Below are 21,745 nucleotides of genomic sequence, written 5' to 3'. Positions count from 1 at the left end.
GCCGCTCTGCATGCGATGAGCACCTTGCAGGTCTACCAGGCCCAGCTGCTCAGAGATATGCACGAGGCGGGGACTGACCCAGGGCTCTTCGATGAGCTGCGTGCCGCCACTGACCTTGCTCTCCGAGCGACGAAAGTGGCCGCACGCTCCCTGGGTCAGGTGATGGCCACCTCTGTGGTCCAGGAGCGTCACTTGTGGCTGAACCTGGCCGATATGCGGGACGCTGAGCGCACTCGTCTGCTCTTTGAGAGCTGTCACGGTTTCGACCCGTCCCCGGCGAATGGCGACTCCATCCCCAGTCGGTCCAGCTGATCAGGGACCAGTTCGGGGACGCACAGATAGACCTGTTTGGCTCCCACGACTCATCCCATTGCGCCCTGTATTACTCCCTGTCCGAGGGCACCCTCGGCACGGATGCACTGGCGCACAGCTTGCCGCGGGGTCTATGCAAATATGCGTTTCCGCCAGTGAGCCTTCTCGCACGGACCCTGTGCAAGATCAAGGAGGACGAGGAGCAGGTCATTCTGGTCGCGCCTTACTGGCCCGCCTGGACCTGGTTCTCCGAACTGATACTCCTCGCGACAGCACCTCCTTGGCCAATTCCTCTGAGGAAGGATCTCCTTTCTCAGAGACGGGGCACCTCTGGCACCCTCGACCCGATCTTTGGAGGCTCCTAGTGAGGCTCCTGGACAGGACGAGGCAGGTTTGAGTACACTGCCACCTGCGGTGGCGGCTACCATCACTTCCGCTAGAGCATCGTCCACGAGACATGTCTATGCGTCGAAGTGGAACCTCTTCGTCAACTGGTGCTCTTCTCACCGAGAAGACCCCTGGAGATGCTCGATCAGCGTTGTGCTTTCCTTCCTTCAACAGGGGCTGGAGCGAAGGCTGTCTCCACCCTGAAGGTCTATGTTGCCGCTGTTGCCGCACACCATGACCTCATCGAAGGTAAGTCGGTGGGGAAGCACGACCTGGTCATCAGGTTCCTGAGAGGTGCGAGGAGACTAAATCCTCCTCGCCCTCCTCTCGTTCCCTCTTGGGACCTCTCAGTGGTTCTAACTGCCCTGAAGAGTGCTCCATTTGAGCCCCTGCAATCAGTCGAGCTTAAATTCCTGTCTATGAAGACAGCGCTCCTGGTGGCACTGGCCTCCATCAAGAGGGTAGGGGACCTGCAACCATTCTCCGTTGACGAAGCGTGCCTGGAATTCGGGCCCGGTCACTCTCACGTGATCCTGAGACCCCGGCCTGGATATGTGCCCAAGGTTCCCACCACTCCCTTCCGGGACCAGGTGGTGAACCTGCAACCGCTGCCCCTGGAGGAGGCAGACCCAGCCTCGGCACTGCTCTGTCCAGTACGCGCTCTCCGTGCCTACGTAGACAGGACGCAGTGTTTCAGGACCTCAGACCAGCTATTTGTCTGTTATGGTGGGAGACTGAAGGGAAAGGCTCTCTCAAAGCAGAGGTTGTCCCACTGGATAGTGGACGCCATTGCTTTGGCTTACCAACAGCAAGGCTGACCGTGCCCCCTTGGTGTGACAGCCCATTCCACCCGGAGTGTGGCTTCCTCTTGGGCTCTAGCGCATGGCGCCTCGCTGGCAGACATCTGCAGAGCTGCAGGCTGGGCGACACCCAACACATTCGCCAGATTTTATAATCTCCGAGTGGAGCCTGTGTCCTCTCGTGTACTCGCTTCAGTCTGCTAGTACTGGACCCGCTCAGGTGTCTTCGCTTGCTCGCCATTCCACTCCACGGACTGGATACGTGCGATTATTCCTCAGGTGAGCCTTCCTCTCTGAAGCCCTGAGTTCCTCCAGCACTGTTGACGTTGGCGCCAGTGTCTACTGCCTGTGCGTCGGCTAGGTGCCTTCGTGTGCATGGTTCCTCCCTGAGTAACCCCCACATGTGTATTTCCACTGTAAGCCTCCTTGAGCATGTGTCTTTCCCTTGGCAAGCCACCTTGCCTCTCCTGGAGTTGAAAGTTGCCACCCCTCGGGCTGGTCACTCCAGCGTTCCTCCATATGAAGCCCTCCGGCCATATGTGTGTTCTTAAGTCCTCCCTACGGGTAGGCATGCTGTGGCATATCTCCTCTGAGATATGCTTCCCAGTGTACCTTGGTATTCCTGTGTTAAGTAGGACTCCTTCGTCCGTGCCAGTATCACGACAGGGGGATCAGACTTTCGCAGGGCACACAGCTGTGAAGGTGGCGTGATTTCACGGGGACCCCCATTCGTCGTCATCCGACATAACTCGGAGTGACCAAGAAAGGGAACGTCTCGGTTACGTATGTAACCCTCGTTCCCTGAGTAGGGAACGGAGATGTTACGTCTCCCTGCCACTTCCGCTGTACCCCTGGGTAGGTGCCTGAGTTCAGTCTCGGCTCCTCAGCGAAGACATATCTGCATGTTGCTGGCGTCCTCCTTTTATACCCACGCGGTGGGGCGGAGATACGCTATGCAAATTCCGCAGACCCATGGCATTTCATCGCCATTGGCTCGTTTTGTAATACACGAAGATGATAGGCTTTCTAGGCGAAACCCCCATTCGTCGTCATCCGACGTAACTGACGTAATTTTTTAACTAGGAAACGTCTCGGTTACGTATGTAACCCTCGTTCCCTGATTAGGGAATGGAGACGTTTCCTAGTTAAAAAATTGGACATGAACACCCTCTCAAGTCAAAATTGGAATGCGATGACGATGAGCTCGTAATCACGATCAGAAGTAGGAAGTAGGCAATTTTCAATCGCACGTGAAGGCAGCATTAGTCTTTAGTGTCACAAGTATGATCCTTCAGAAATCATTAAGTGCTCAAGAAACATTTATTATTATAAGTGCTGAAAACAGGTGTGCTGCTTAATATTTTTGTGGAAACAGTTATTAAGCTCAAAATAACCGCATTTACTTTAAATTTATTTATTTATTTTACTTTGAAAAAGTCACTTTTGACCAATTACACCTAAATGCATCCTTGCTGAATACAAATATTTTTATCTATTTATTTTTTAAATTTTAAACTACTGTTAAACAGTAAAGTACATTTTAAAATGTGTGTATCATTTTAATCAATTAAACAATTGTATGTTTGCAAGCAGGCAGCAACATGTCTGTGCTTATGCATCTCTATATTGCTGCCACCTTCAGCAATGCAATACTGTAATTCCCTTCATGTCCAGCGGAGGGCCACTGCATTCCAGCCAAAACATGTCGATCCGCGCCACAGATCCACATCTCAGTTAGTTTGTTCCCTAGTTAAAAATAGGAGTAATGCCTCTATATTTCAGATCTGTTCTACAAAATACTCAATGAAACCATATGCAGTGAGATTTAAATAAAGAGTGCAAATTGGAAGCATGAATAATTTTGAATAAAATGTAATAGATCCCAATACGATTTAGTCTAAATTAAATAAACACTTCAGTTTGGAAACAAATTATTGGGTAAATTACTCTAGAGATGCAATATTACATACTATGCAGCAATGCCATTTATGGCACATGCATTAAATGAATGACATGATGTGAAATACCAAAAAGCAATGACTATACAGTCTGTGAACATGCAACTGTCAACTTTTCTTTTGCTCCCAGTAGTTCACACCCCCTACCGCCTAAAAAGGCAAGAGAGAGTGCAACTGGTAAACCCTACACTGTCTAAGAATAAACCAGGCTTCCAATGGATAAGGTTACATTGAAGCACCCCAGCACTTTTCCCGTCCCACACCCATGTGAGGCACCAATAACATGGGCTAAATTACCAGGACCTATTTGCTGCGCCCCCTGCCTGAGCCTGAACTCCCCTGTTTACGTCCCTGACCTAACATCCCATTCTCCCACAGCCATGATCCCTAATCCTGCACTTTGAAAACCCTCATCCCACTTTTCTCACAAGATTGTGAGGTTTCACCCCTGGATTGAATGGAGACGACAAAGAGGAACATCATTCAATGAGTTGGATTTAACATCAACTGGGTGAAACCGGCAACATAAGATTACACAAGCAAAATCAAAAGACTTTCAGCCGAAGAACCACCAGAACTACACCATGGCTCAGGCAACTAAAGGTACTGCAGGTTTTGTACTCATGATCTCTTGCATTAGAATGACAGACAGAGCTTAACAAATAAAAATACACAAAAATACATATTATAATATTTCAGAATAATAAAACATGGAATAATAAAACACTGAACCACAATAAACGCTGTTGTGATGCTATATAAAACTGAACTAAGAGCTCAGTTGATCTTAATGTTTTGATTTTAATCTGTTGAAACAAATATGCTGTTCTCATGACGTTTATGTAGCCAGAACATTTTCAAGACTAATACAGAGAAGTCTATAATTAACTTTAATTTATTCATATGAAGTGTGTAGATTTATTTAGATTTCTGAACTTTATTGGTGATTTAAAAAATAGTTTTCGTGCAGCAATGCTTAAACGAACACACATTCACCACAGTTCAAAGGTTTTATATTTATAGATATCTTTTTTTAAAAGAAATTAATAATTTATTCAGCAAGGATGCTTTAAATTGATCAAGTGACAGTGACAGTAAGGACATATTTAATACAATAAAAGATTTCTATTTCAAATAAATGCTGTTCTTTCAAACCTTATCAAATAAATCCTAAAAAAAACTTTCCAAACATGATTCCTCAAAAATACTAAGCAGCACAACTGTTGGCAACATTGATAATAATAAGAAATGTTTCTTGAGCAGAAATTCAGCATTAGCATGATTTCTAAAGGATCATGTGACACTAAGGTCCTGATCATGATGCTGAAAAAACAGTCATTTAATAATATTTCACAATATTACTGATTTTATTGTATGTTTGATTAAATTAAAACAGCCTTGGTGAGCATATAGACTTCTTTCAAAAATCATTCTGACCCCAAACTTTTGAACTTAGTGTGTCATATTTTGGTGAATCTAGCAAACATGGCTGATATTTGCAATGACAATTACAATTTTAAGACTTTTGGATAGATAGTTTCTTTGTTTAGTTCATGATGTCATTAAACTCAAGCAGCAGAGAGAAAATAACACAAGATGGAGAAGTGTCTAGACTGCACTTAACATAAGAGAACAGCTGCAGCAAACATCAGTTTGTCATTATGGTTCTGTATTTATATAGAAATGAAAAAATAGACATAGTCAACAGAATAGATTAATACCATAGGCATTTAGCAAGCAACCAATGGGTCACATTTTCTCCTGTGTGACATTCAGGAGCAAGTATTAATGTTTGCTAGACCATGGTATATGTGTAAAATTCATGCATGTGACTCCAGGTCCAGTGAAGTCCATCCCTCCCACTGCTGTAGATGCTCCGGCTAGGGCAGTGCATCCAGCCTCTCTTACGGCCCGAAGCCATGGAGTTTTACGAATCATGAATCGCCCGGCACAATGGGTTGTCATCCTCACACTTCTGATCTCTTGGTCAATAGCAGGCGTTGTCATGTTCGACTTTGTCAGTGACGATCAGATTGAAAGTGAGTTTTAAATAATTTTCACAGTTTCTATTTTATTTACTTGTGCTGGTATTTGATTTGTTGGCTTCACTCTAAACTGTTTTCCTCTAGGCTTCCAGGATTTTGGTTCTGACCCAGTGTTAGCAGTGAACAAGGCCATTGAAGGCATTGAAAACAAGATATACCACATTAATGATGTGTTTAATGATGCTCATGGTATGATTTCATAGTGCACAACTAGTTTATTTTAGTAGCTATAATTTTCAGATTTTTAAATTTGATCATTTGTTATTGATGGAATAGTTTAACTTTAGCCTATTCCTTTCAGTGCAATTACAATGGAAGCTTTCAGTCCTCAAAAAGGGGTGCAAAACAATTAAAGCTAATCATACAAGTAGTCTAAATCAGGGGTTCCCAAAGTAGGGGTGATTTCCCGAGATGATTTCCAGAAGTGTAATTGACAGAATTACTAAAAAATATTTTGCTACCTAAAAGTTAAAGATTTTTAATAAAACTCAAGAGATGGTGGATGTGTGGAATTTCATGATTTATGAGTGACGTTAGTCTAGTAGAATTTTCTAAAAAATATTTTGCTACCAAAAAGGTTAAAGATTTTTTGTGTCACGCATTCATGCTTGTCTATTTCCCTCATATTAAATACAAAACGCATGTGGACTGATATTTTTCCAACGTCCGGACTGCTTTATTAACGGAGTAGGCCTATATAAACAGACGTTTCAATATATTTGTACTAAATGCATTTTCTGAGAATTCATATTTCAAGTTTTTACTGCAAATGTCAAAATGCGCGTTCTTTGGCCCATCAGTGGTTGAGTCACCATATATCGGAAAACATTTGGAATGGGTCAGACATAATTCTGACCACTTCTTAAGTTTTGTTTTAAGTAAATTTCGTTTTGTATAAATTGTATCTTCATTTTAATCAATGTTTTCATCAACAAATTGACTGGATTAATAAATAAAAAGCAAATATAGTAGACAATATAATTAGGACACGGAGGCCCCGGCGCGTGAACTGGAGCGCGTCTCATAAATGAACCGAAAACTGACAGAAAACACTAGTTTATTAATAAACAATTCAAATGTTTAATGCACAATCCTAACTTTGGCCGGTTCTTTGTGGCAAGCTGTATGCGTGCGTTGAGATGCGGAATAGGCAATAAAAAAATGCTGTCATTATAAAAAGTTTCTAGTGTCAATGTATTGCTTGTTTTTCTGTGTACATTTCATGTTGTGACACTTCTCTTCTCTCGAACATAATGCTGGTACGTCAGAGCGGCCAAAGCGCCAACAAGCTGTAACAAGCATCAACAAGCTTCAACAAGCTTCCCTGTAATTTTTGACAAGCGTCCTCGACAGGGCGGCCAGAGCTTCTTTGGCGCTCAAGTCGGCGGCGGTGTGAACATACGGTTATGCTTCTTGCGCAGACTTTTGGGACTCAGTTTTGAACTGGTGTCAAGGCGCAATGAATGAAATGCACAAATGGTAATTAAATAGAACCCCTAGGTGAAATGAACGAGGGAGAAGATCACAACATGTGAATTCATCCACTCCCGAAATACTTAAAAGTAGTGGCTGGTGAACTGGGAGAAGAATAGAGAAACATTAGTTACTTACACAATGTGTATCTGCTATGAATAAAACGTGTCGAATTATAATGGAAAGGATTATTATTACCTCTTCCATAAACATCAGTGTGTATTTTACAAACTCTAAATTTATTGTTTTTTTAGTACTTATGTAAATTTAGGGGGCGCCACCCCCCCCCCCCCCCCCCCCCAACGTCTATGCACCCATCTCATTAGGTGATGTTAATATTTAATATAAAATAATATAATGGTCGTTTTGACTGATGTGTTATTTTGGGTTGTAAGTATGCCTATTAGTGCGTGTGCACAGTTTCACGCAATGTTTGTATACTTTAACCACCTCCGAGGATATAGGAGTCGCGAATCACTCACACCTTTATTTTGGGGGTCGTGGGCTGAAAAGTTTGGGAACCCCTGGTCTAAATGATTAGTGTGCTATAGGCTATTTAAAGCCATCTAAAGGTATACAGTAGCTTTGTGAGAAACAGACCGTCATTATTCACACATATAGCTTAATCTTAAACACGAGCATCATCAATCGGATTCGCGAACGATTCAGACCGTTTCAACCGATTCGCTAAAAAATATTCAACTCAAAAAATGGTTCATTCATGAAGTGACCTTGGGCCTTGTCACGTGAACGCGTCAATTAGAGCGAGATGAAGCGGAAGTCAGAGAATAATGACTTTGATTTTGATGATCTCTTCCTCACACAAAAATATAATTTGGCTTGAAATATAGCGCGGGAGTCATATTGACCACTTTTTGGATACTTTTATTACGCTTGTTTGAAAGCCAATTTCATTGTAATTGCATGCAAACGAGTAAACTTGCTTAGTCGAAGAATACAATCTGGTTTTGAAGACATGAGGTGAGTAAATAATGACAGAATTTTCATTTTTGACTAAGCCAATCCTTTAATATATATGCTGATGTTTTTAAAAAAAATTGTTTTTTTATGCCATTCTCTCTTCTCTTTTTTTGGAATAAAGAGTACATCACTGAAATAATATTCAATCCGAAGAAAGCTATTAATTTAGCTGCTGATTCGATTGTTTCTTATCTGACAGGAATATTTAGTGTCGATGGTATGTAAAAACATTCATTTATGGCCTTTAAAAATTATTCATGAGCAGTTTGAAACACGATTTATTTAGCATAGGCTTATGTTATATTTAATATGGTGTTTTCCTTACAGGAGAAACAGTAATCACTGAAACAGTGAAATATAGTAGCACTGTATTGGACGAGGTTACAGAATGGATCAGATCGCCAGTGGGCTACTTATTCCACTTATTTGAAGGTAGGCTACTTGCATTACTGATCATGCTGAAATATGTGGCCGTTGTTGGTATTGAAGCTGACATGCAATCAGAGACTTGTGTACAATAACTCAAGAACATGGTAAAAATACATTTTTAGTTATATTTGAGCATGCCAGATGCACCATTCATTGTCTGTTTAATAGCCTACTTTCCATGTTGCATAGACATCCTGGATATCTTGCTTGCTCCATTGGATATGGTCAGTCGAGCTGTTGTGCAAATTTTAAGTGGGATCAAGACCATTACACAGTATCTTTCAACCATGTTCGGGGGCACTGGAGGTACCACAAAGCACCAACATTGATTATTCTCATAATTTTATATAGCCTATACACTCATAATATCTATATCATCTATAAGGTGCATCTTGTCAATATTCCAGTGTGAATTCCCAAAATAAGCACTGAAACTCACTCAGCATTTGGTGAGATTGTTTAAAAAATAATTATTCTGACTTTTTTTTTTGTCAGGGGATACAGGCATCACTGAAACTGTGAAACTTGGTGGCACTGTATTGGATGAGGTTACAGAATGGATCAGACTCCCAGTGGGCTACTTATTCCACTTTTTTGAAGGTACCTACATTGTTGTTGTTATTCTGAGGGCTGACATGCAATCAAAACCTCAGTACATGTTTCAATCAACATTTGAAATTGCCACTGATTCCATGCATAAAAAAATAATTAGTCATATTTGAGCGTTTCAATGAACCATGATTTCAGCTGCTCATGCCAGTCACTGATTTCTGTTTAATGCTTTCCATGCTGCATAGACGTCCTGGATGTAGTGATCATTTATCCAACAGACATGGCTAGTGAAGCAGTTCTGCAAGTTTTAAGTTGGATCAGGACCATTTTTTCAACCATATTCGGAAACCTTGAAGGTATTCTCACATTATTTTATTTTAATATAATATATTCTACTGTTCGAAAGTTTGGGGTCAGTAAGATATTTTTTTATTTGTATAAGCTGCACAAATGTTTTCAACTGTGATAAGAAATGTTTCTTGAGCACCAAATCAGCATATTAGAATGATTTTTGAAGGATTACGTGACACTGAATACTGGAGTAATGATGCTGAAAATTCACAGAAATAAATTACATTTTAAAGGGGTCATCGGATGCCCATTTTCCACAAGTTGGTATGATTCTTTGGGGTGTTCATGTAAAGTTTGTAACATACTTTGGTAAAAAGTCCTCAATGGTTGTGTAAAACAACACCCTTTTTACCTTTTTTAAGTGAAAGTGAAAGTGACACGTGATGGCCAAGTATGGTAACCCATACTTGGAATTTGACCTCTGCGTTTAACCCATCCAACCCATCCAGAGTAGTGAGTAGTGAACACACACACACACTGCAAACATGGATACACACACCCGGAGCAGCAGGCAACCTTGAGTGGCGCCCAGGGAGCGATTGGGGGTTAGGTGTCTTGCTCATGGACACCTCAGTCATATTCCTGCCGGTACTGGTATCGAACCAGCAACCTTTGGGTCACCAGTCCAACTCTGTTACCATTAGGCCATGACTGCCCCCCTAAGGTGCATGTCTCTTTAAATGATAATGAGCAACTGCACACTCCACACCTCTCTTCCATGGGGGGTGTCACAAGACACATAAAGTGCTGACTTGGCAACCTGCCTTGGCGGACAGCATACAAATGGCTGAGGGCAGAAATATGCCAATACGGGACAGTCCGTCAGTGGTCGTGGGTGGAGCTTGAGCAATATGACATCATATTGCTCAGAAAATCCAACCGGCTTGATTATTGAGAGTGTTTAAGCTTTTTGAGGATTAAAAAAATGAGTGAATGGATTTTTTTCATTGTATGGTGGTTGTGTCCACACACTGCAAAGACACATTTATACGCAAACACTATATAAAAGTAATTTTTGCATTCGATGACCCCTTTAAAATATACTTTAAAAAAAAAATTATTTTTAAAATTGTAATAATATTTCGCAATATTACAGTTTTTACTGTTTTTAAAAAAATAAATAAATGCAGCCTTGGTGAGTATAGAGACTTCTTTAAAAACTCTTTCTGACCCCAAACTTTTGAACGGTAGTGTGTGTATATATATATATATATATATATATATATATATATATATATATATATAAAAAATCAAATAAATGCACTTTGTCAATATTTCAGCTTGGTTTCCCAAAACGAGCACTGATCCCACGGAACTGGTTGAAATTGTTGTAGAGGAGGCCACAGACATAAAGACTACTGTCTCTAATTACCTCTCCAGTCTCTTTGCAGGGGACGAAGGTAATGTTCATTTATCAGCTCAAACATTTGATTTGTTTTTTGCCAACTCAATTTTAATTTGTGTTATATTATGTCTTTTCCCCAGGTGGTATTTCTGACATTAGCTTTGATCCCATGAAAGTTGTCACAGACACTGTTGAGGAGTTTACTGACAGGAGGGATATGTTACTGGCCTACCTCTCAAAGATGCTCATGGAAGACAAAGGTATCCATATTATTAAGTATATCACAATTCTATGCTTTTATCTAAAATATACATGTCTCTTTAAATATCCCTTTTGTTCTCCGTTTCAGATGAAACACCACAAGTAATAAGACGAAAAGGTTTGTGTCAGTATTTACTCACTTGTTGCTGCACTATGAAACTTCTGCCTCTCTATTGCCATCTGTTCTGTTGAAACATAAAGTTGCATGTTACATTACAAGGTTTCTTTGCTTTGACAATGGGCGAGTTCCCAGATGTCAACTAGACTTGCTGTTTAAAAAAAAAAGATTTAAAAAAAATTATATATATACTTTTTTTTTTTAAACAAACAATATTCCTAAATCTTCTCCAGGAGAATTTCTGCCACCTATGGAAAAAGGTTAGTAACTGCACATTCCTTCATTCACATAAAAGCTGTAGATTAACACCAAAACTAACTTTAGTACTCAAACCTGATCACTACTATAACAGCATTCAAAAACTTAATAAACAGGACTTTTAAATTGGAAAGGAACGAGAGCATGTGAAAAGGTGTTTTTTATGTAACATATACAAAATCTTGAATTGACTATATTTATATAGTTTCCTGACTCGTCGTCATTCCATATACATTCATCTTTATACAGAGTTTTGTTGTGTCTTACCATGTTTCCGTCCATTAATTAAAACATTTAGAAAACAGTGTTATAGGTTATGTAATATGGCGCATGAAAAGGTCCTGCATGACTGCATACAGGGATGATTGTCATTTATATTTTCTGTCTGTACTATAGTGTGAATGTTAATGTCCTGCACTCCCTCTCACACAGTACTTCATATTATGTACTTTATCTTATGTAAAAGTGCTTGCATTTACTTTCTCGAGAATGTTTTAAAAGGAGGTGCATGACATATTTACCAAATACATAAATAAAATTTTTATGTCAAATGCATTTTTTGCTGTTTGATTTCCTGCCCCCTTCCTGCGGTGTAGTGCGACGTCTAACCTTCTGTGATACATTCACCAGTTGATATTCACAAGCATAAAGCATGTAGGAGTTCTTTTCACCACAGGTATGGCACATGTTGCAAGAATATTGTGACACTCACAATATTAATGCCCTGAGATTTTAAGCTGAGGTTGTGGAAAGAAATAATCATCAATAACCAAAAAAAATAATCATTCATTTGGAGTCGCTGCGCTGAACTCCTGAACTGAAAAAAATTATTGAATGCAATGCAAGTCACGTTCGATAAAAGCGTCTAAAAATGCATAAATCTAAATGTTAAAAAGAGTCACAAAACTTAAGTATTGAGTTTTGAAGAAAGGGCAAAAATTGTTCAACTGAAGTTTTTTGTCAGGGTGCAACATGTGCATACTGTCACGGTCATCAATGTGATGTAATGAGTGTAACCAAATTTCCAGTCAGAGCAACCTGTAATGTCTCGTACGCAAATTGCTAAATGTGTTTTTATCTGCAAATTGAGCTCAATTCTGTCATAAACCTGAATTGAAAAATGACTTCATGAAACAGTTGCAGAAATACTAGGCAAAAAACGGGACCCTGCCTATGCTGCTTACATTGCTATGAGATCCACAGAGAAGGAGACAGACAGCACTAAACGGGAAATAAAAGATGTTGAGGAGGAATATGGTGAGGTGGAAGCTGCTGAAGATAAAACTGAAAAAGCTCAAGCTATCTTGGACATTACTGAGGAGGAAGAAACGGCTGAGGACCACACTGACATCACAGTTGAAGTCGCTGAAATGTCCTCCGATGTCACAGAGGAGGGAAAAACTACTGGAACAGTTGAAGATATTGCAGATGTTACAGACGAGAAACCTTATATGCCAGAAGTTATAGATGAGGAAACACAATCGGTAAAGATTGAAGATGTTTCAGATTTTGCTGCGGATGAATCGACCGAAATTACCTCTGATGCTTTAGATGTGAAGGACAGTGACGATATTTCAGATGTTGTTACAGAGGAGGAAGAAGTTACTGAAATGGTTGAAGATATTGGAGATGTTACAGAGGTGGAACCTTCTGATATGCCAGATGTCATAGATGAGGAAACAGCAAATGAAAAGATTAAAGACATCTCTGATTTTGCAGAGGATGAATCAACTGAAATTACCTCTGATGCTACAAATGTGACAGAAGACATTGATGATTCCTCAGATAATGCAGTTACAGAGGAGAAAAAAACAACTAAAGAACCAGCAATCAAAGCAGCAGAAGATTGTTCCGATGTTACATACAAAATTGAATCAGATAATACAGATGACAAGGAAGTGTATGATGTCCCCAGTGTTACAGAGGTGGGTGAAGAATCTGAAATGGTTAAAGACATTTCTGATGTCATACATGAGGAAGAAGAACCTGAAACATTTGAAGAAATCATCGTTATCACAGATGAAAAAGAGTTACAAGAAGATCAGCCACCTGAATTGGTTGAAGCTACTCCAGATACCATAAGTTTGAAGGAAAAGGAGGAAATGGCAGAACTTGATGATCATGAAAAGGTCAAAAGTAAGGTTGGTTTAGAAGTGGAAGCCAAGGAGGATGATGCTGAAAAGAGTACAAAGGACCTAGAGAATGAGGTAGATGAAGATGTGGTTGCGGTTTATATTGAAGAGTCTGATCAAACTATCACTGCTGTTGAAGATGACCATGATGAAGAAGAGGAGCTTGTCCTTCTTACTGTCCAACAAGATGTCACTGACAGAGATGATGAAAATAACAATAACAACGACAGGAAGAAAGATGTCGTAAAAAGCGGCGTGAGCAGGAGAATAAAATCTGAAAGTCATTCCATTGCAACAGACGACCGAGAAGCACACAAGGATCTTCATGAAGAGTCTGACAAAGGTATCAAACAATTCTGTATAATTAACAAATAGGAAAAAGTGATAGTTGATAGGTGGCAACCAATATCTGAATAGATGACATTAAAAACTAATTTTAAATCACTTACTATAGGGAACATTAATCCCTAAAATAAACAGGATGTTCATTATTATTATTTTGTTGGTTTAAAAATCATTGTTAGCTGATTAATACACAAATTAATAAAATATCCTTTATAAAACGTATTCATAAATATGGATATCCTTTTCCTCTTATAACTGCACCCTAAAATAATTTATTAACTGCAGTTGTATAAATAACATGATATTTAAAGGGTTAGGCTAGTTCACCCAGACATTACAATTCTGTCATCATATACTCACCCTCAAGTTGTTCCAAACCTGTATGAATTTATTTATTCTGCTGAACACAAAGGGAGATATTTTGAAGAATGTCGGTAACCAGACAGTTGACGGTAACAATTGACTTGCATAGTATTTTTTTCCCCCATAAAGTCAATGGGGCCCGTCTACCATTTGGTTACCCATATTATTCAAAATATCTTTCTTTGTGTTCAGCAGAAGAAAGAAACTCTTACAGGTTTGGAACAACTTGAGGGTGAGTAAATGATGACAGAAATTTCAGTTTTGTGTGAACCATTCTTTTAAGATAATTGAAAAGTCATAAAATGCACCAAATTTACAATAGTTCTGGTCTAATAATTTGACTGGCCAAGCAGTGTTTGAATTATTGTTTGAATTCTATGGTTCACATCATTGTAACTTAACTATTTTTGTTGGTCATACAAATGACATAGGTTTCCATAATGCATTTAAAAATATAAATTACTATACTCTATATTAACTTCTTTTTTTTTAAACACAACGGTTGCAAACTATATGTCTGTATTTTGCAGTGATAGTCAGTACAATAGCACTCTCTTGACTTTGATATTGTATATATTCTGAAAAACAGTGTTATCTCTATCTTACTATTTTGACTGAGAAGAGCAACACATTGATGGATGAAGATGAAGTAGCATTCACTGTTGCTTTTAGTTCACCTAAAAAGCAAAGCAAAGCTGCTGGAGGATTCACTAACTGGCTCCGTTGTTGTACATGATAGATAGATAGATAGATAGATAGATAGATAGATAGATAGATAGATAGATAGATAGATAGATAGATAGATAGATAGATAGATAGATAGATCGATCAAATTATTAGGAAAAATGAAAACCATACAATTTTCTTTTGCATTGATTTGTAAAGAATTACAGTCTTGTTTATTAAGTATTGTGTAGAATATATTTTGTATTAAAGTTGATTAAAGCACAAAAATGCGACTAACTAAAAAAACTGCATATAATTATTGCAAAGTCATTTATTTTGCTAACCTAAATGGTTCCATTAAGAGAATTAATGATTTAACTCATCCATTTTACATTATTCATTTCATTAAGCCATCTAACGCAATGACATGGCTGACAACCACTTTGCTGCTTACAAGTACTATTAATCTTGACGCACTTACAGTGCACTAATTCATGCACTAATTATCATTGTTCATTAATCATATGGATGTTAAAAACATGTAACTCTCATTTAACATTTACTCGTGATTTCAGTTCTTGAACAAGTGAAAGAAGCCAAAGAGAAAAAAGCTAGAGAGGTGATATACAAAATCATTCAAGGTGAATGGTTTTTTGTTTTCTTCAGTGCTTGCACACCATAAAATATAGTGCTTGTGTAGAATGAAAACTGCAATTTATGAAAAAAATGTGACGCATGAACTTTTCTTTTTTATTCCAGATTTGAGGGAAAAGAAGGGTGAAGAGGAAGAGATAACACTACTACAAATAAACGTAACAGTAGATAAAGTCAGGAAAAAAGAAAAAGAACATGATAAAAAGGAGATAGAAAAGGTTAAAAGAAAACAAAAATCCAAAGTGGACAAGACCCAAGAACCAACAGGTAAGACTGATAAAACATATTTAACTTATCCATTTCACTTCTCATATGTAAAAATCTCTACATCTAGATTGTGCACACAGTCTAGATTCTGCTACGATCAAGATGTACTCCAAAAGAGTTGCTATTTATAGATTAGATGTAAAACCCTGCCCCTGTTCAAAAGATTATGGACTTGTACTATGTATATTATGTGTTCTAGAAAAGGACATCAAGAAAAAACTTGACAAAAAGGTCAAGGTGACTAAAGTGGATGAGGAACCCCCTCTAAAAAAGAAAAAAACGGGTACATAAATGATTTACTAACACCAGTAGAATAGATAGATAAAGCTCTCTTTCTTCATTACACTGTCTGAGGGTTAATATAACGTTGAAAAAAAAATATCCCACTATATATTGCAGCTATTGCCCATTAGGATATTTTCAATATTTGACCTTTTTTTATAATTATAGGATGTATTGCTGCAGTAGTTTTTATATGGAGTGTCATGGATCATTTAATGTCACATTTAAGGCCAATTCACACTGCACAGACAAATGCTGACTAACACGGACAATCGGCAAATTACAGTTTGTCACTCCTCAGAAGTTCCAAGACCCAAAAAACGCTGATTCAACATGTTCAATCGACAATCGACCAACCATCGGCAACAGACGGCGATAGGGGTAAACACACTGGTCCGAAAAAACCCAACAAAGTGTCTGTTGCCATTGGTTAGCATCTGTTGGTTTAGTGTGAATTGCCCTTTACAAAGCCGTCTGATTCTAAAGAGAAAACAAGAAAAGTTTTACAAAATATAATATTACACAATTTTATGTAATGTGTACAATTTCATCTGCACAGGACCTGAGAAAAAGGTTAAACCAGCTAAGAAAGGTATTCAACGCATTCTGTGATTATTTTCAACACAACACAACCAATCCGCTGTTTCTCTCATACCCTCAATCCCTATGTTGTCTTTCAGATGATGTTACTAAGAAGATGGCCAAAACCAAAGGTAAAAAAGATTCAAAGCATCAGTTATAGTATTTCCATACCAGCAACAGACAGTAACCAGGGGGTGTCCTGAAAGCTCACTTCTAGTATTTGAGAGATCTTTGCAGATCTTTGGGATGTGTTTTGTGTGTATGTATATAACAGCCAGTTCATCCACAACTGCATTAATATATTTTGTATCATAGATGTTGAGATTGCCAAGGACAAAACCAAAACAGTCACTGTAAAGAAAGGTATGTAACTTATGTGGTAAGTGATTTTCTGTTTGGTTAAATTTAAATTAACAGGAAATTAATGTAAATGTTATTTTACAGAAGCTGAAGTGGCCAAAAAAGAGACCAAACCAGCACCATCTAAGAAAGGTATTGTGTTGTATGTTCTTATCTTTACCAAACACACATAAAGCAAATTCATAATTGAAGTACATTATGCACAGCACACTACCATTGTACAGTTTGGGTTCAGTAATTTAAAAAATAAATACTTTTATTCAGCCAGGACACATTCAATTGATCAAAAGTAACTAACTAATTTTACCCAAAAATCTATTTCAAATTAATTCTGTTCTTTTGAACTTTCTATTCATTAGATAAATGTATCTCAGTTCCTGTCTATATATATCTATAATAGTGTCTACTACAACACCATATACACATAATGTGTAAAAGAAAGGACACCCTTTTGAATTCTATGGTTTTAGGACATAATAAAAAATAATCTGGTCTTTAGCAGGTCTTAAAATTAGAATTAGGTAAATAGCAACCTCAGATGACCAACAGCACATGACATGTCACATCGTGTCATGGTTTATTTAACAAAAAAATGGCCAAAATGGAGAAGCCATGTGTGACAAACTAAGTACTCCCTTACTACTTCCATAGGAATTAAGAGGCTAAGTAGAAGTCAGGTGCTGCTAATCAAATGTGTTTTTGGCAGTTGGCTGATCTGGAGCATTCAGATGGGTGTTAACACAATGCCAAGGAGGAAAGACATCAGAAATGATCTTAGATACAAATTTTGCTGCCATTAATCTGAGAAGGGTTATAAGGCCATTTCCAAACAATTTAAAGTCCATCATTCTACAGTAGGGAGGATTATTCACAAGTGGAAAACATTGAGACAGTTGCCAGTCTTCCCAGGAGTGGATGTCCCAGCAAATTCACCCCAAGGTCAGACCGTGCACTGCTTAGAGAAACTGCAAAAATTCCAAGAGCTACATCTCAGACTCTACAGATCTCAGTTAACATGTTAAATGTTTAAGTTCATGGCAGTACAATTAGAAAAGATGGGACAAGTATGGCATGTTAAGGAGGGTTGCCAGGAGAACGCTGCTTCTCTCTAAAAAGAACATGGCAGCACTGCTTAGGTTTGCAAATTTGCATCTGAACAAACATCAAGACTTTAGGAACAATGTCCAAGCTAGGTCGAAAACACAGTATATCAGCACAAGGACCTCATACCAACTGTCCATCTCGATGATGGAGGGGGGATGATTTGGGCTTGTTTTGCAGCCACAGGACCTGGATACCATACAGTCAGTGGGTCAACCATGAACTCCTCTGTATACCAAAGTATTCTGAAGTCAAATGTGCAAATGTGAGCCCATCTGTCCTATAGCTACAGCTTGGCTGAAATTGGGTCATGCAACAGGACAATGATCCCAAGAACACCAGCAAATCTACAACAGAATGAAACTGAAAAAGAAAAGAATCATGTTGTTGCACTGGCCCAATCAAAGTCCAGACCTCAACCCGACTGAAATGTTGTAGTGGGAACATTGGGAACTATGGCGGAAGCTGTGCATAAACAAATGCCGCAAACCTCGATGAACTGAAGCACCGTTGTAAAGAAGAGTAAAAAAGAATTCCTCCACAACGATGCGAGAGACTGATACTGTCGAATAGAAAATGATTACTTCAAGTGATGTTAAAGGTGGATTTAAAAGCAATTAAATCATAGGGTGTACTTAGTTTGTCACATATGGCTTCTCCATTTTGGCTTTATTTTTGTTAAATAAACCATGACAAGGTGTAATAAGTCATATGTTGTTGTTCATCTGAGGTTTTATTTACCTAATTTTAAGAACTGCTAAAGACCAGATGATTATATTATTATTTCCTGCATGATACATAAAACCATAGAATTTAAAAGGGTGTACTTTCTTTTTCACATGACTGTACTTCCAATTAGCAAGTCACTTAATTGCATTTTTAAAAAATATATTTTGTCTCCATTTCAGAGGCTGTTGTTTCTAAAGAAAAGGATGAAGCAGCCCCTGTAAAGAAAGGTATGATTCATATCCATATTCTATTTTTCATATTTGCTATAATTTAAGTTATCTTAATTGTCCTTCACTCATTTGCAGAGACTGAAGTCACAAAAGAAAAGGCCAAAACAGTTCATTCAAAGAAAGGTATCAATGCACATCTAATGTCTCTCGTATGAAAACAACTATTACAATTTTATATACTTTCTTTTGTTCAGAAATAACGATGCTGAAGTGATGTCAATGTTCAGTTTAGAAAACTGACTGTTTTTTGCTGTAAGCTTAATAATGTAATTATTTGACACTTTTGTTTTTGTCTTTTGAAGAGGATGAAGTTGTGAAGGAGAAACCTAAACCACATCCTGGAAAGAAAGGTATTTTCCAGTCTGAAGTATTCACGTCTTTTAGATTATAGTGATAAACTCTATTAGTGATAAACTATTACAATAGAATGAGTTGTATACATGTATGATTCTTTTATGGTATTTTGTTTTCAATATGTCAGAAAGATTAGCTTTAACATTCTGCATAACATATTTTTTTGTTTCAACAAATAAAGTAAATAATATAGGACTGAATGATGATTAAATATTCATTTTTAGGGGAACGGTTGTTTTAAGCAATCACTGTTATAGTTCTGTGTATTGATGGTGTGTTGATGATTGTTTACTTTACATCAGTATAAAATTTCTCTTTTTCTTTCAAAAACTAAAGATATCAAAGAAAAGGCAAAAGCAGCTCCTAAAGAAAAAGGTATGTTTGTCCTGTAAAAATCAAGCAGTTTATCACTTATAGTTAAAAATATTTTTTTTGAATTATGATTATGAGATAACATATTTTGTCTGTTTAGTTGCTGAGGCTGTCAAGGAAAAAGCTAAGCCAGTGAAGAAAGGTAGTTTTTTGTATGCGTATGTATTTATGTGTCTATATATAATGTTTTGCTTAAATGAACAGTTTGTTTCAAATGCTTCCCAGAACCTAAGGTTACTAAAGAAAAGGTCAAGCCTGCACCTTCAAAGAAAGGTACCAAGCTTGCATGTTCTTTTGTAAACATATTTTTGGCAGAAATGTGTCCTCTAAGGGTTAGAGATCCTTTTCTGGATAACTTTGGGGTTGTTGAGCACGCTGTAACTTTCCTCACCATACCTATTCTTATTCACTTTTAAAATCCATACGGGCTACATGGATGATAGCAAAAAAAAGTACATTTCTCTGGTAATACAATCGAAGATTCACTGAGACATATTGTCTTCTTATTTCATATTACAGCTAAAGTTCCTAAGGAAAAAGCTAACCCTGTGAAGAAAGGTCTGTTTCTAATTCAACTTTTTTTTTCTGTTTCTCACTGAGTATTTTCTTGAGATCAGTTTTATTGTATGATATAACATATGTCATGCAGTACTGCAACCTCAATTCGCAAAAACAAAACTGTTAAAGCAAAAAGTGTGGTTATTTTTATCAAGCTTTGAAAAATTGTTTTCAATTTTGTTTTCATTTTTCACTTATTTTTAATTAGCTGAAATCAAAGAAAAAACACCAGCACCTGTTAAAAAAGGTATTTATTGGCTGTGCTTTTCAAATTCAAGATTGTAGTAAGTTGTTTTCAACTGTAAATGTTTTTTTGTTTTTTTTTTCACTTCTAGAAGCTGGCGTTGCTGTAGAAAAAGTTAAACCAGCTCCCAACAAGAAAGGTATGACATTCCACAGACAATGGATGGCTTTCAAAACTAAATGCAGTGTTTTTTAATTTGTTTATTTGTTTATTTAAAAGGATACCCATTAGCTGACGCCGAGACGGCAGCTAGTCTTCCTGGGGTCCAAACAATACATCCAAAAGCCAATAATTACAATCACAATTACTCCCAAATATATCATATATAAATACACATAAAGAATAACATAGCACATAATACAACCCCACTCAACCAATCCAGACAATATTATATTGAAAACAAATACCGTCTTAAGTCTTTTTTTAAAACCAGTTTTTCCCTTGATTTCACAGCCCCAACTGGAAGATTGTTCCAAAATACAATTGACCTATAAAACACAGTCCTCTTCATATAGTCTGATTTAGGTAGGGGTAAAGAAATCTGTCGACTATTCACCCCTCTTGTGTAATGTGAATGCATATCTGAACAATAAATTATATTATCATAAAGAAATTTAGGAATCCCAGTGTTAATAATTCTATGAAAATATACTAACATATTAACAGATAGTCTATGCTTCACCACCAGCCAAGCAAGACGTTCATGCATCTCTGCAACCCCAGTTCTCGAAGAACAACCGAGAACCAGTCTTGCAGCCTTATTTTGCGCCACTTGTAATTTTTTTAAATGACTGCTTGATTCAGCAGACCATACAACAGAACAGTAATCCAAATGACACAAAACCAATGTACAAACAACAAGACTAAACAACTTGTTTGTACATTGGTTTTGTGTCTTTTGTACATCGGTTTTGTGTCTTTTGTGAAGAGAAAACTGTGCACATTTACGCATTACTGCAACAGCTCTACCCATTTTAGCAACAACTTTGTTGATGTGATCCGACCATGACAATGTGGAATCGAGCCAAAGTCCCAAAAGCTTCACCTTTTTTACTTGCTGTACATTTTGACCATTTACTTGTATAACAATTTTAGGATTATCAGATAATCCATACTTAGAACTGAATATTATACTCACAGTTTTTGAAATATTTAGAACAAGTTTATTTGTTTTGATCCAATTATACAATTTGCTAATCTCGCTAGACAGAACCTGATTAAGCTCTGAACATGTAG

The 21,745-nt window shown here is 37.9% G+C and overlaps 1 protein-coding gene across 1 annotated transcript in view; it reads left to right on the top strand.

The window, feature by feature from the left end:
* The first annotated feature begins 3,716 nt into the window (after positions 1 to 3,716).
* The window catches only part of LOC143746897 (uncharacterized), a 53,754-nt gene continuing 35,725 nt past the window's right edge, over positions 3,717 to 21,745 (top strand). Inside the window, exons 1-28 of the mRNA XM_077239132.1 lie at positions 3,717 to 4,060; positions 5,296 to 5,496; positions 5,587 to 5,691; positions 8,078 to 8,173; positions 8,284 to 8,388; positions 8,575 to 8,691; positions 8,881 to 8,985; positions 9,183 to 9,293; positions 10,569 to 10,688; positions 10,774 to 10,893; positions 10,983 to 11,012; positions 11,246 to 11,272; positions 15,352 to 15,417; positions 15,536 to 15,697; positions 15,897 to 15,980; positions 16,539 to 16,571; positions 16,660 to 16,692; positions 16,877 to 16,924; positions 17,006 to 17,053; positions 18,931 to 18,978; positions 19,057 to 19,104; positions 19,284 to 19,331; positions 19,672 to 19,710; positions 19,808 to 19,849; positions 19,933 to 19,980; positions 20,227 to 20,265; positions 20,474 to 20,512; positions 20,601 to 20,648. Coding sequence (XP_077095247.1) covers positions 4,042 to 4,060; positions 5,296 to 5,496; positions 5,587 to 5,691; positions 8,078 to 8,173; positions 8,284 to 8,388; positions 8,575 to 8,691; positions 8,881 to 8,985; positions 9,183 to 9,293; positions 10,569 to 10,688; positions 10,774 to 10,893; positions 10,983 to 11,012; positions 11,246 to 11,272; positions 15,352 to 15,417; positions 15,536 to 15,697; positions 15,897 to 15,980; positions 16,539 to 16,571; positions 16,660 to 16,692; positions 16,877 to 16,924; positions 17,006 to 17,053; positions 18,931 to 18,978; positions 19,057 to 19,104; positions 19,284 to 19,331; positions 19,672 to 19,710; positions 19,808 to 19,849; positions 19,933 to 19,980; positions 20,227 to 20,265; positions 20,474 to 20,512; positions 20,601 to 20,648 — 2,029 coding nt within the window. The 5' untranslated portion in view covers positions 3,717 to 4,041. The remainder of the gene's footprint in view (positions 4,061 to 5,295; positions 5,497 to 5,586; positions 5,692 to 8,077; positions 8,174 to 8,283; positions 8,389 to 8,574; positions 8,692 to 8,880; positions 8,986 to 9,182; positions 9,294 to 10,568; positions 10,689 to 10,773; positions 10,894 to 10,982; positions 11,013 to 11,245; positions 11,273 to 15,351; positions 15,418 to 15,535; positions 15,698 to 15,896; positions 15,981 to 16,538; positions 16,572 to 16,659; positions 16,693 to 16,876; positions 16,925 to 17,005; positions 17,054 to 18,930; positions 18,979 to 19,056; positions 19,105 to 19,283; positions 19,332 to 19,671; positions 19,711 to 19,807; positions 19,850 to 19,932; positions 19,981 to 20,226; positions 20,266 to 20,473; positions 20,513 to 20,600; positions 20,649 to 21,745) is intronic.

The sequence above is a fragment of the Siphateles boraxobius genome, unplaced genomic scaffold, assembly GCF_051911475.1.
Source record: "Siphateles boraxobius isolate OS27281-9 unplaced genomic scaffold, OSU_SipBor_1 22, whole genome shotgun sequence".
NCBI classification, from domain to species: domain Eukaryota; kingdom Metazoa; phylum Chordata; class Actinopteri; order Cypriniformes; family Leuciscidae; genus Siphateles; species Siphateles boraxobius.
The sequence above is the reverse complement of the archived record's forward strand: the minus strand, read 5'-3'. Positions and strand labels throughout refer to the sequence as shown.